This window comes from Oreochromis aureus, linkage group 1, assembly GCF_013358895.1.
Source record: "Oreochromis aureus strain Israel breed Guangdong linkage group 1, ZZ_aureus, whole genome shotgun sequence".
NCBI classification, from domain to species: Eukaryota; Metazoa; Chordata; class Actinopteri; order Cichliformes; family Cichlidae; genus Oreochromis; species Oreochromis aureus.
The window spans coordinates 39,098,393-39,112,269 of NC_052942.1; the positions used below are offsets into that span (position 1 = coordinate 39,098,393).

General features: G+C 46.0%; 1 protein-coding gene across 7 annotated transcripts in view; it reads right to left on the reverse strand.

The window, feature by feature from the left end:
- Nucleotides 1-268: 268 nt before the first annotated feature.
- Nucleotides 269-13,877, reverse strand: part of fhod1 (formin homology 2 domain containing 1) — a 59,871-nt gene continuing 46,262 nt past the window's right edge. For 5 of the 7 annotated variants that reach the window (XM_031743712.2, XM_039613760.1, XM_031743717.2 and 2 more), the window contains 14 exons: nt 11,829-11,986; nt 11,561-11,617; nt 11,306-11,440; nt 11,017-11,186; nt 9,821-10,417; nt 9,205-9,360; nt 8,923-9,105; nt 8,644-8,763; nt 6,755-6,916; nt 6,485-6,675; nt 6,194-6,386; nt 5,313-5,490; nt 4,352-4,528; nt 269-2,804 (listed from right to left, as the gene is read on the reverse strand). In XM_031743712.2, coding sequence (XP_031599572.1) covers nt 2,719-2,804; nt 4,352-4,528; nt 5,313-5,490; nt 6,194-6,386; nt 6,485-6,675; nt 6,755-6,916; nt 8,644-8,763; nt 8,923-9,105; nt 9,205-9,360; nt 9,821-10,417; nt 11,017-11,186; nt 11,306-11,440; nt 11,561-11,617; nt 11,829-11,986 — 2,563 coding nt within the window. In that variant the 3' untranslated portion in view covers nt 269-2,718. The remainder of the gene's footprint in view (nt 2,805-4,351; nt 4,529-5,312; nt 5,491-6,193; nt 6,387-6,484; nt 6,676-6,754; nt 6,917-8,643; nt 8,764-8,922; nt 9,106-9,204; nt 9,361-9,820; nt 10,418-11,016; nt 11,187-11,305; nt 11,441-11,560; nt 11,618-11,828; nt 11,987-13,877) is intronic. The other 2 variants (XM_031743713.2, XM_031743714.2) reach the window with 2 other exon arrangements.

The window sequence follows — 13,877 nt, forward strand, 5'->3', positions numbered from 1 at the left end:
GTGGAAATAAAGAATTCTGTGCTTAAATAATAAATTGTACAATAAATTATGCATTTGCAAATTCATTATTTACAGAATTCTTTATTTCCATGTGTGTGGCTCTTGTGGTCCTCCATACACCGCACCCTGTATAGCAGGAGCTTTTTAATGATGAAGCCACGACAACCTGAGGCACTAAACTGGACGTCCAGTGCAAGAATATAACATGAGACACGAGGAACATGAAAATATTGTTGTGTGGATCGAATGAACAGACTGCAGACACGTCTCTCTTCTTAAAAATCTTTATTAATTATACCAGCGACACATTCAACCATCCATTTAATGTTTCTATAAAATGTTCGTCTTGCTCTTTAAGTTAAAACAAAGTCGTCATCAGTTTGTGAATGGAAAAAAAAAAAAAAAAAAAAAAACATATGTGAAGAAGATTTTCACAAACTGACCTGAAGTCAGTCGCAGAAAGAAACGCGACCATAAAAAAAACACCTCAGAGTGCAAAAAACACCAAGACCGAACGCACACGGTCAGTCCTGTAATCACTCCCTCACACACACACACACACACACACACACACACACACACACACACACACACACACACACACACACACACACACACACACAGATGTTTGTACCACGTTAGTGATTTTAGGTTTTAATCCGAGTTTTTTTTTTTTTAACATGTGTGATTAAAAGTTTGCAAACTGAGTGTTAATTAGTTTGAAGACCACGCCTCCACGAGTGCCCGAGTCTGTGTGACCACGCCTTCCAGTCTGTGCCATGTGTTTTGACCTGATGAGCCCACCTTCTCCTTGAATTTAAATAAAACTATACAACTGTCAAGTTTTAAACAGAACACCTTTGTGTTGTTTGTGAAGTTTGTGACGCTGCGACAGCAAACTCTCCAAACTCTTCAACTCTGTGCAGGTCGGAGTGCAAATCAGCTTCAGGATGACAAATTTTAAATCTAACAAGAATCTGACCTTTTATTTGCAACTTATTCCTCAGATTATTCCAAAAGCTCCAGAACAGCCACTAAATGGACCCTGCTGTTTGATAATTACGTCAGCTGAGCTTTCTATGAAGTACATTTGCCTCCAAATCCATCAAACGCACTTTCATTTATTTTAGAAAACAGGTTTAAAATTGTAATTTTATTATGATATTTTCTAAAGTCTCACAGTCTCCTGATTTAAAGTTAAAACAGACCAGTTAATGAGCCAAACGTGAGGATATTTCACACACTTCCATAAGTTAAACATATTCACCAGCCTGTTGTTTCTATTGAATTTTAGCAGCTGTTTCTGCTGAACTCTCAGACTCCTCCTGATCCTTCGCTGACAGTTTTTGGCTGTGAAATAAAGAATTTGAGGCCATCCAGTGTGACGAACCTTTAACAGAAGAGTCCATCCTGTGAAATACGACAGCACATTAAAAATAAAGCTTAGCTTAGCATAAAAACTGGAAATGCAGAGAACTGGAGCCTGGATCACCTGACAGCAGCAGTAAAGCCCACCAATTAAAAATGTTTTATGTGCCGGATGACTTTTATTTCCCTCAATTTCATTTTGGAGGACGGGTGTTTGGATATGTGGCCAGTAAAACAAACTCAGACTGCTCCCATGCCAGTTTCACTCATGATGTCATGTTCCGACTTGAGCGCATCATCCAACTGTTCGAGCGGCATCAAATCTGGATCCAGCTTTGCAGACGTGCTCAGAAACTACACGCTGATGTGGCTTTCTTATTCTTTTTTTAACTTATTAAACTTAAATTTAGGAAAGTTCATATTAAGAACAGCTATGAAATTTTATTCCCAGTAAGTTTATAATTTAAGGAGCGAAACTGTTCCTTCACATCGCTGATTGTCTGTTTACACGTCGCTCCAAAGATTATAGTAACACTCCAGTCCAGCAGGTGGCAGTAACACAGAAGACCAAACAACAAAAATGAGTACGAAGCGACGTGTGTAGGAGAGGCCTTGCTCGACTTAAAGCAAACACACAGATTTTATAAACTGGGGAAACTTCCCAAAGTTATCTTAAAGTCAGTGAAAAATGTAACAAAATACCAAAAGTTTAAATTTAAACTAATCACCAAAAAACCCAGAAACAACTTTCATAAACTGCTGTCCCAAAACAACAAACCCCCGGCCTCTGAACAGCCGGTGTGGCGTGCCCGAGCGTGCCACGTGTTCGAAACCCAGAAACTCTGTTTTGAGATCTCGATGAGCTCGAGCCGAGAGTCAGACAGGAAGAGACGCACCGACAGTGTCAGCACAGAGTGACACTTCAGAGTCGGCAGTGATTCAAGTTAAAACTCCAAAAACAAACATGGGAGCAGTTTGAGAAGTCGAAGGCTTTGCTGTGCTTCTGCTCTCATTTCATTTATCCGACTCTCACACTTTCAGTTCTGGACGGACACCTGACAGCGAATCCACCTTAAACTCATTTCTCCGTAAGACCGCAGGTCTGCATCCAGATTTCCTCGTGAGTTTCAAAGCTGCAGGAAACCAGTAAAAATCTGTCACGCGAGAAGAATTCTTCTCACAACTATTTCTACATCAAAGTGTCTGAACAGCTGCGGCAGATGTGCCGGTGGAAGAGTCTCCAAACGCAGAGCGCACGTCTCCCGATGTCTGCTGGAGCCGCTCAGCTGGTCTGGGTTCAGTCTCTGTAATCAATAGTTCGCCGATTTATCGATCAGCTGCAGTCGCAGCTCAGACTCGGTCTCCTGCCGTCTTGTTGTTGAGCCCCAGAGCCTGAACCACCTCCACACCGAGGCCGCTCTTCAGAGTCCTCCTCACTGAAACACACAGAAACAACGTCAGCATTACAGGAAGCTGGGGCTCAAGTTTCTTCTTCACTGATTTTGATTCTTTTCACAAAACTCTTCAGAAAATCTTCAGCCTAAAAATAAAAAAAGTTAAAAATATCTCCTGCTCAAATTCATTTCTTTGTTTCTTTGGGCTTTAACGTCTTAGAACAGACCAAAGAGGAGGCACGGGTGGACCAGCGACTCCCAGCTTCTGCCTGATAACAACTATTTTACTTGGAAGGCTGCTTTTTCTTCTTCCATCTCCTCCTAGAAGAGAACGCTTCAGGAAATCGTTCCTACAGTTCTCTATAACACGTTTTTCTGTGATACAAGATTCCACACATATTTCTCTATTATACCATGTTTCAGCCTTTCTCAGATTTATAGTGTAAATATAATAATTACTCATGTAATCTGCACTAGTTTCTTGCACAGTGTCAGTCGCTGTCATGCAAATTTAAAGAATAATAATAATCATAATTTCCTCGAATCTGAGAAGCTAGAAGCTGCAGATTTGGGCGTCTTTTGCTTTAAAATAACGCGTGAAGGTCAAACACGCCAAAAATGTTCCAAAAAAAGATTTCAGTTTATCGTACTGCCGCCAAGTTACTTAAAACTGAGTCTGCAGCCTGCGAGCAGCAGTTCATCGTGTCCTGCGCTCAGCAGCAGGATGGCTGGAGCTGATGGTTATCTGCTGCTGTGGACAGATTTACTGAGGAAGTGCAAACAGCGATATGAAGCTGCACAGATATCAGCTTGTTTTGGACACACAGCTACTGTTGTGTCTCCATGCAGTCTGAATCAGACTGAAGCTCAGAGGACTCGACCTTCAGCGTGACAGGTCCCTAAACACCCCAAAAACACAAGCAAGGGGCCGCCGCTACCCCTCGCTCAGGTCTGACTTTTCAGGTCGTTCTTCAGAAAAAAACGGACAGAGTACCTGACAGCGTCGCGTTCATCAGTTTAAACTGTGACGGGAAAAAAGTGACTAAAAGTAAAACAAAAAGAAGCTTTGAAGAATTTTCAAAGGCAAAAATTTAAATGTCATTGAAACTTTCTTCAGCTGTGTTTGACCAAAATCATAAAATTCACTGAAATAATAAATAAATACATAAACGAGAAAGATTTAAAAAAAAGAAATCCTGTTTCTCTTCCGGGTGCCCCTCAGCAGGCTTCTGAAAGTTAGCCAGTTAGAAGAAAGCACGTATGGAGGGCGGAGCTTAAAGAGGCGAGCGCTCGTTTCAGAAAGGTGATGAACTGCATGAGACTCATCTAAATGAAAATGCTGATTTTAAGCTCAGACTGCTTTTGCAGAAATGCACCCTGGGAGTTGAAGTCACATAAAGCCTCGACTATACTCCGTTAGGGACGCGGGGCTGCTGGAGACCCGAAGGCTCAGCAAAGCTGACGCAGCCTAAACGCTCCGCCCACGAGCCTGGAACGTTACAAAAAATTAGGCACGCCCTTGCACTCACCATCTGATGACATCACATATGTCACAGCGAATCAATATTAAGACGTAAATTCATACTCACGTGACTTCCTATTCACTCGGGACCGTTTGCGGTTCTTGGGGCTGGAGGATCTGCCTGAGGGATTCTGGGTAACAGACTTGACGAGTCGGTCCATGATCTCATCTGTGGCGTCGTCCTGGGAGCTCGTCCCGTCTTCTTTGGCTACAGACATCTTGGGCGGCTCCACCCTGCCGAGACCTGAGGAGCAGAACCGGAACATTAGCCGAGAGCAGGAACGTGACAAGGAGCAGGGTGAGGGCGCCTCGGCGGTACCGTCCACGGCTGCTCGAACTCGTTCAGAGTTTAAGAAGCGTATTTATATCAGTTTTCTAACTTTCAGCTTAATTTCAGTGTGACGCAGCATCTACCAGACTCACTAGACGACCGAATATTTCACAGTGATTGGTTTAAAAATGAAATTATTTCAGTCGTGCCGAAACAATTGTTCATTATGTTAGTTTATATATGGAGGCATTATGTTGATGGAAATGGAAAAGAAAACACCTCAGTTTGTTTTTTCATTTTAACCAATCAGAGTAACTCCAAATGAGTCCTGAAGGATGTTTCTACAGTGTCTGGTGGAGCGCCGCCGGCCGCCGCCAGCTCTACTCAGATTTAAGCAAAAGAAAATGATTTCCCTTTCTTTGCTGCAGCTCCAGCAGAGGTGGAAATGTTCAACTTCTATGCTTTCCAGTAAAAAAGAAAAAGCTGATTTAGCGCGTCTGAGTTCACATCACAACGCCCTCACATTTTCTGCGTCCTCACTCCGATGACTCACAACCTGCACAACATCAGAATGTGGGGAATCTCGTGCTGCAGACCACATCTCATAATGTCTGATTTTACTGGTCGAACGCTCATTTCTAGCAGAAGCAGCACAAGCCTGACGCCTTAAAGTTAAACTGATGCTGGAAGTAAACGTGGCGCTGACAGTCAGTTATAGTGGGAGTCGTGTGGAGGTGAAGAAAGCTGCTGGTCTTACTGCGGACGGCTCGGGAGCGCCTCAGGCCTCTCTGATCACAGTTCAGGGTGCTGCTGTGACTGATCAGCAGGTTCTTCATGTTCTCGTGCTCCTCCTCCTGATCTTGGTCTGCCTCCGCTGCCATAGAAACAGGGGACGGGCTGTCCGGACGTGACACCGCCCCTGAAAACTTCTCCGTCTGAGGAGGGGAGAGTAAGGACAAGCCCACTTTAAAAATAATATCTGTAAACAGTGATTTAATCTCTATATTGTAAATGTTTTTTTATTCCTCTCTCTGTTCAACAGTGAATGCTGGTGAATAAAAACCAAATGGCATCCTCTTAGGACCGAAGCAGCGCCACAAACTGCAGTTCCTCAAGTGGCCACGGGAGGCATACTCCAAAAGTGAGTCACTCCCCATAGGCTTCCATGTTAAAATGCCCAACTTTACAGCACAATTAAACACATTTACAGCCTGCTGCAAAAAATGTTTTGGTCTGTAGAGCTGATTTCCTCCTTTGCAATAATCACACAGGCAGTAAACTGATTTATACCTCGTCCATTTGAATTTAATTAAAGCCTGAAGATGGAGGCGTGGCGGCTCTGATTGAGAGGTGTGTTTGCAGTGGTGGTGCCGTTTGGAGTGTTTAAATTGTACTGAAAGATCATCTGAGAAGTTCAGTGAGCTTCAACCATTATATGAATCTGCTATTTAAAAGTACAAACCTGTGAAGCTTGAAGTTTATGGGTTTTGTTGCTGTTCTTTAATTAATACAAATATTTATAATCTATGTAGATAATGGCGTTAACTGATTGGCACTGCATCAAATCAAGTAACTCAGATTTTGCGATTCTGTTGCCGCTGACCTCTGACCCCTCTGACAAACAGGGGAGAGTCTTACCTCAGTGATCATCTTTCCTCGGGTCTTGGTGCGCTCTCGGTGAACGGCGCGTTTCCGTTTGATGGTGAGCACTCGCTCTCTGGTGGTGCGATATTCCAGAGCGAATTCGCTGATAATCCGACAGAAATTTGTCACCTTGATGTCTCTGACCGAGGAGGACGGCTGACCCAGGAACAGCAGGAAGGAGTGGAACCTGGAGGAGGAGGTGGTCAGTGCATCATCATGCGGAGGACAGTGTGTGTGTGTGTGTGTGTGTGTGTGTGTGTGTGTGTGTGTACGCTGATGTGTCACCTGTTGATGACTCTCCTGTGGACGACCTTCAGGATGATGATCCTCTGCGTGCAGTCCTTCAGGAAGTCCGTTAGCTTGTTCTTCAGCGCCGCTTTGGTTTCATGTTTGGCCACCACCTTCAGGTTGTCCCATGATGCTTTGCAGCGTCTCTCAAGCTGGACCAGGTTCTCCGACAGCAGCTCAAAGTCCACCTGGAGAAAAAAGTCAAGTAGTCAGCACCAGGTGATTTTACATCAGGGCGGCGTAAAGGTGAGAAGGACTGAACTGTACTTTGGCCGAGCGGTTGATGGCGGGGATCTCAGAGTAGACGTCAGAGGATTCTGGGTAATTTTCCACCACCAGGTTACAGGTGTGATGAAGCAGAGACTGACGGTGGACCGTGTCCTTCACCTCCACCACTTTCTCCAGGTAACTCAGCTCAAAGCCTTTAGCCACGCGCACGCACACACACACACACACACACACACACACACACACACACACACACACACACACACACACACAGAGATTCAGAGGACGACGTTCGATCTCCGCCTGAAATCTCTAATCTTGACTCCTTATTTGGAGGAATAACAAACTGGCCCTCGCTCTCAGAGATAAATATTGGATGTAAACAAAGCGCCGTGCACGTGTTTGAGATTCTTATCCATCACCATTCCCATCACAGAGGCGTCTGATTGGCCAGATCTAAGATCCCAGATGAACTACTGACCAGTGTAACCTCGAAGATACGTTACCATGGTAACCAAACCTCGCCCATAACGTGATCCAAGTAATGATTAGCACGTGCGAAAAGTATACTACACCTAGTAAAGTAAAGCTACTTGAACTAATAGATCATCACCATCCAGCAGTGTCTGTTACGTGTTTCACTACTGCATTGCATTGTGGGATATTATACTACAACATTCCCACAGAAATAGCTTGGACGTGGTGTACCGTCCAACAAAACTGTTCTTTGTGACTTCAGCGGTCAAACAGGGCCGGCTGTGATCACTTCCTGGGATCTGTTTTTCTGACTCAACTCATTTATCAATGATAAATTAGTACATCAGAGGATTTGAATAAATACAGATGTAGACAGACAGTTTGTGCAGGCTTTTTAAAGGGCGGATTCAGAGTAATGAGTCTGCCAGCATGTAAAAATAAAGCTTAAATCAAGCTCTTTCAGCCTGATTTTATCTCACTTTTAATAACGTGCAAATACATAAACACAAACAAATGAAAGCTTCAGCCGAAAGTCAGTTTGAGAGCACAAACCAGCCTCTCGATACAGTCTGAACTTTCCCTTTAAAAATGTAAACTGCTGCTGTGTATTTATTCTATCTTGGCTTGCTAGTCTGTAACAGTTACAGTTTAAGCTGTGCAGTGATGAGGAGGAGGAAGACAGCGACGGGATCGTAACAGCGCCTTCAATCCCTTTCAGTTAGGGCAGCAAACACGATGCACAGCCTCTGGAACAGCCCTGCTTTGGTTTATGTTCAGTTTTCTTTGATGTGATAAAGTGAAGAGGAGGACAGCAGCTGTTAGCAGACCTGCTGCTACATCCTTTTTAATCAGCCATTCAATATTTTAAGCCCTGGTTCATTTACTGTCACAGATCATAAAAGTCTTCCTAAACACTGATGTATTCAGTTTTTATAAAGAAGTTGGGGAATAAACAGCTGCTTCCATCTTCATGTGAGTAACCGTGCATACAGCCTGTCTGTGAACAGCAGGGTGCAGAGAAGGAAAGGTGAGGCTGTGGCTCTCGTGTTGTGTAGCAGCTGCTGTCAGCTCAGACTAAAGCACCGCTGACCTCCCTGCTGCTGACTGGCTGCAGTTAGAGTGCTGTCACATGTCGCTGAACCACCAGGGAAAAGTGTTTTTAACCAAACTACTCTGTGCAGCAGCTGTTCAGTTTATTTGGACAGGTCTGGAATATTTTATCACTGCCTGCTGCAGCAATAAAATCACTCATATGCAAGTACGTTTTTTAATGACGTGTACATACTGCACATGACTTTTTGTAATCATGGAGGGATTCACATTTCCTGCTGCGAGGGTTGAGAGTTTCTACACCTCTTCTCATGTTCTCTGTGTGTGTGTGTGTGTGTGTGTGTGTGTGTGTGTGTGTGTGTGTGTGTGTGTGTGTGTGTGTGTGTGTGTTACATCCTCACATTGGAGCTGTTGAGGAAGTTTCCAATGGCAAGCAGCGTCGCCAGGATTCTCCTGAAGGTCTGATTGGAGGAGAGCTGCTCCATGCCGAGCTTCAGGTCAAACAGCGGCTCTGCTATCTCCTGCAGGGGGCGACACAGTCACAGTCTCAGCATTGTAGTATAACAGCCCGACTATCATCAGATCCAGTTTTCCTGTAATCTTGCTGAGCTGATCTCAGGTGACTTTCAGCTTCTCTGTGACGTGTAAATCTTCCACTGATCTGAAATCAGCTCGTTTACCTTCTCCAGAGCCTCGTAGTTCAGTTTGAAGGCCCAGAGCTGAAGGCGGGGGGTCAGGCCGTTGATGGAGGCCAGGGTGAGCAGGAACTGCTCTGCTGTGCCCAGAGGGAGGTCAGGGTTGGCGAGCTGAGCCTCCTGGATCTTCTGCTTCTCCTCCTCTGTGGGGGTCATGGTCAGGATCTTCTGCTCAGGACAGAGAGAGAGCCAACAGCGTTAAAGTTCAAGATGAAACAGCAGACCGATCAGACTGTGACCCGTCCACACACAGGAAGTCACCCCTACCTCGATGCCCTCTTTGCTAATGGCAAACTCGTCAAAGCTGAGGATGGCCGACTTGATGACGTGGATCGCCGGCAGGACGGTCATACCGATGTTGATGGCGTTACTCCTCTTGGAGTCCAGAACCAGAATCTCGGTCTTCTTGGTCTCCGGTCCTTTCTGCACACAAGCGACATGTTAAAAACTCGAGGAGTGCGACAGTTTTCCTGCTCAATAATTCCTCCTCCAGCTTTGGAAGAGAGCTGCTGACACATGACTAGCAGTATCAGCGCTTCCTGTGATGTCATAAAGTTACACAGTAACACTTCTTAAAAATTATCACTTTTAATGGTAAACTGATAGTTGGTTAAACTAAATACACTTGATCATGAGTGCAGTTCATTTTCTATTTAGTATTCACTGCTTGTTTAAGTTTGAGTGGTTTGAGTTGAAACATTAAGTGTAGAAGTGAGAAGATTTTACAGCCCGCTGGAGCCCCCTGGTGGTCAAACTGTGGCAGACCGTTTTAAATGAGCTCATATATGTGTTTGACATTGAATAATCTTTCTGCAGCCCGTCTCATTTTGCCCTCTGTGGGTCTCAGGCAGGGTTTTTTGAAGAGAATCTATCGTCCACCCACCTTGGCTACTGGGAGCTCCTTGCCTTTGGACTCAAACAGATGCTCGAGGCGGGCTGTGTCCACCGCCACCTTATCCAGAGACGCCCACACCGTCCCCCGACCGAAGCGACACTTCTTTGGTCCGTCTGCCTGCTTCAGCTCCTTCCAGAACAGCTTCACCGTCTTCTTCTTCTTCTGAGAGGCCTCAAGAGGAGGAGGGGGGACACCTGGTGGAGGTGGAGGAGGAGGGGGTGCGAGGCCTCCCGGTGGAGGAGGTGGAGGAGGAGGGGGCGCGAGACCTCCCAGTGGAGGAGGTGGAGGAGGAGGAGGGGGAGCCCCCGGCATGCCAGGAGGGGGAGGAGGAGGGGGAGGGATGCCAGAGAGGGTGAAGGATGAAGCGGAGCTGTCGAAGGTGTCTATGTCCAGGACGTCGATGTCCTCCTCGTCCAGCAGATCAGAGAAGTCCAGGTCCTTGATGCGCAGGGCGGCGGCGCTCGGCTGCAGCTGGTCCCAGGCGTCGTTGGAGCTGCCGGGGCCAAGCGGGGTCATCTGGGTGGTGTCCAGACTGCGGGCGTGCGCCTCGGTGTCGATGCTGCTCTGCTGCCGGATGTAACGCTTCTGATGGTGGATGGAGACACATTTATCAGCTTTGCGTTCAACCTCCAAACCGTTTCACGCACCGATGAGCCAAAACATGACGCGACCCCGCAACCCGCTCTTAGGCACCAACGTGAAGCCAGCGGGTCTCAAACTGGAGCCACTGATGCAGGCGGGTGTGGGAGGGGCTACAACAAGAAAGCAGCACCAACTTTTCATTTCATGAAAAGCAAACAAAGCTGATTTGTTCTGCTCGCCCTGAACGTTTGTCTCAGAAATGACCTCAGCACTCGTTACAGAAACTCTGCTGAGCTCCTCACAACACTTCAGAGAATCTCTAGATTCCTGTCGGAGAAGTTCAGCTCCTCACCTGAATGTTCTCATAGACCCAAGAAACCCGACATATCCAGACCATCATGTTTTGGCTCATAACCCCTACAGTAACTAGGTGCATCAACTAAAACCCAGTTCACTTTAAAGATACATGCAGCTGTAGTTTATAAGTGAGTAAAGAACGAAGGATAAACACAGTACAGAAACACTGCTTTTAAAAACCTGCGGATCCGCAGAGAAGAAAAAAAAAGCATCTGCAGACAGAATAATGTCCTTCATGTTCTGACCTGTTCTTCAGCCAGTCGGGCTCGTGCCGCCTGCGTTGAGCCTTCCAGACTCTCCAGCTCTGCCCTGCGGGAGGCGCTGCTCTCATTGGAGGTGGAGGACTCTGCTGAGCGCGCTTTGAAGCTGGTCAGACGCTCAGTCACACGACCCCGAGCAGACACATCGTCACCTGCTGGGAAAGGGAACGAAATCACAAAAGAACAGAAGAACGTTTTTGCAACTTTATAAATATATATGACAATAAATAAAGTCTGGAATGTGCAGTGAGCTGCAGAAAAGTGGCTCTCTCACCAGGCACGACGCTCCCCTCTTCTTCGTTGGTGTCTGCAGCTGCAGACGGGCTCATGGGTCCCGTCTTTGAGTAGAGCATGTCGAGCCTGAACTTTGTGTCGTTGGATAACGTGCTGCCCTGTCGTACAGAGGCTGCTGCAGACAAAAACACTCGTTTTTAAAGGTTTATAAAGTTTAAACCGACAGACAGATTCAGGGGAAGACGTGTTCTGCAGTTCCTGTCTCTGCCTGTAGAGGGCAGCTGTAGGATCTCACCTGGGTCATCCTGGGAGTCTGAATGTCCGTTTGTTTCCAAACTGCTTGATGTTGAGCCTGAACGAACACGAACAACACACACACACACACACACACACACACACACACACACACACACACACAGTAAGCAGAAGAGTGGCTGCCAGTTCACACATTCAGTCAATCTGGAGTCACAGGAACAGCATTAGCACCATCACCGAGTAGCAGAACCACGACGCGCACATCAGGAGGCTGTGTGCAGCTCTGTGACTGTAATGTGAAGCTTTACCGTGACGTGACGGCACTTCGGCTGCGCCCTCGTCCGCTGTCCGTTCCAAAGTTGGAGTCACAGCATCATCAAATGAGGGCAACTTAATCTCGCTTAAGTCTTTAGTCCTTCGCTTCTTCTGCCACTGTTGGGCAGCCAGGTTGCGCAGGAAGGTGCCTCTGAGGAGGGAGAGAGGAGGGGGGGCAGGGATTAGACCTGATCCCAGACTCCGAGGCTGCTTTGAGGAACCGGGAGGCAAACTTTTCTCGCGTTGAGTTAAAGGGGACCTTTTTCAGTGTCTTCTCTTATTTCCTGTCTTCTTCAGATTGTTGCACTTTTGGACGATCATATTAAACAAACGTTTGGTCAAAGTTTCAAATAAATAGGTCAACATATTTAAAAGCTCAGGTGCTACTTATGGAGGTTTGCCAATCAGGAGGGTGGGTGGCAGATTTAAGTGGAAAAGGTCCCCCTTAAGTTACTTTAACACCGAATCATCGCAGTCAAACTGATCTCAGATTCATTTTTATTCTCAACTGCAAACCAAACCAGCTCCTGGCAGATTAAACACCAGCAATTAGACTCCACCCAGAGTTACAAAAGACAAAACCAAACCAAACTGAGGACCGGAGGACGTCGTCAGCCCCACCACCAGCAACACAACCCCCACCCACATCCGACTCTGCAGCACTGAAACATCCCACCGGTGCAGATTTATGACTTTAATATGTCAGGATTTGGACAGACCACTGAGCCGTGGAGCCAACAGAAACACAAACCCAAACACACAATTTTTATATGGTGTTTTTATTATTCAGTTGTTCTTGGCCACCAACGAATCTCTTCTCATTTTGGCGTTCTGAGGTCAGTGCTAATTTAACATTTTCTAGTTCATTTTATGAAATGAGACGCTCTTTGGTGACATGAAGGGGTCAGTTTGGATGTGTGGTAATCATAACGTGTCTGTTTGTGACAGCGTGCCGTTTCCTCATCTACGACTGGTTCTACAAATTTTTTAAAAATTCAAAAATGCGCCCCAAAAAAGCTGTGAGTAGGAGAGACTCACAAAACGATTGGTCCCAAAGTCGGACCCAGCGATGAGCTCCTCCAAGCAAAGTCATATTTAGATAAAACTGGAGCAGAAGCAGGAGACGCGTCTGAAAAGTCCAAACCACCTTCCAAACATAACCGACTGTGTTACTGCTGAAAACAGGGCCGTGTGGGGTGTTTTCTGATTCTTTGGGGTCGTTTTACATCTTTTATCTGAGGTCACTTCGTACAGAGACACGGGGGTCCCGGGGGTCCCGGTTATCCCTGCCCATCCACGCCTATAGTGCAATTCACTGGGACTCTTACTTTGAAAACATAAAGAATATTTTGTAACGTTTCCGTAAAACGTGCAGAAACTTTGCATTAGTTACATATTCAGACAGAAATATTATCATATCATCTTCTGATTAGTTTAAAGTCTTTAATACTGGCAGAGATTTGGAGGAGTCTTAAGATGTTAAAAGAGATGCAGCTGTTTCTCTCCGCCAAATGGAGAGAACAAAGTTCTTATGTGAGAAATTGTTTTTATTGAGGTACAAGTACACAAGTCTTAGCTGCAAGCGTACTGAAAAGTACACTATACCATGTATATCAATACACATGTAGTTAGCTTATTTCTACCAGTACAGTGGAGTAGAGAGCGGTACTTTTGGAGATGGACCGGGTCCAGGTCCGGGGGACCGCAGGGCTGCCGGGTTCGGCTCTGCGATCGACAATCTGGGCTTCACGTCTGTGTTTAGTGGCTGCAGCTGCCTCCCAAAAATCACACAGCTACATTTTTGCTTCACTTTATGAGTTTCTATTGTTCTGGTCTGAACCACAGAAGGACAACAGATCCAGACCAAGACCAGGACCAAGAGAAAACTACGGCTCAGGAGGGTTTGTGTGCTGGGAAATAGATAATCTACATTTAGCACAGAGATACTGGAGGCTTTGCTTTTGCTTCTCATTTGTGTGAGACTTGAGCTGAGAACATTATAGACGGTGTCACTTTGAGCTTCTTGGAGCCGTTGCTGCTGC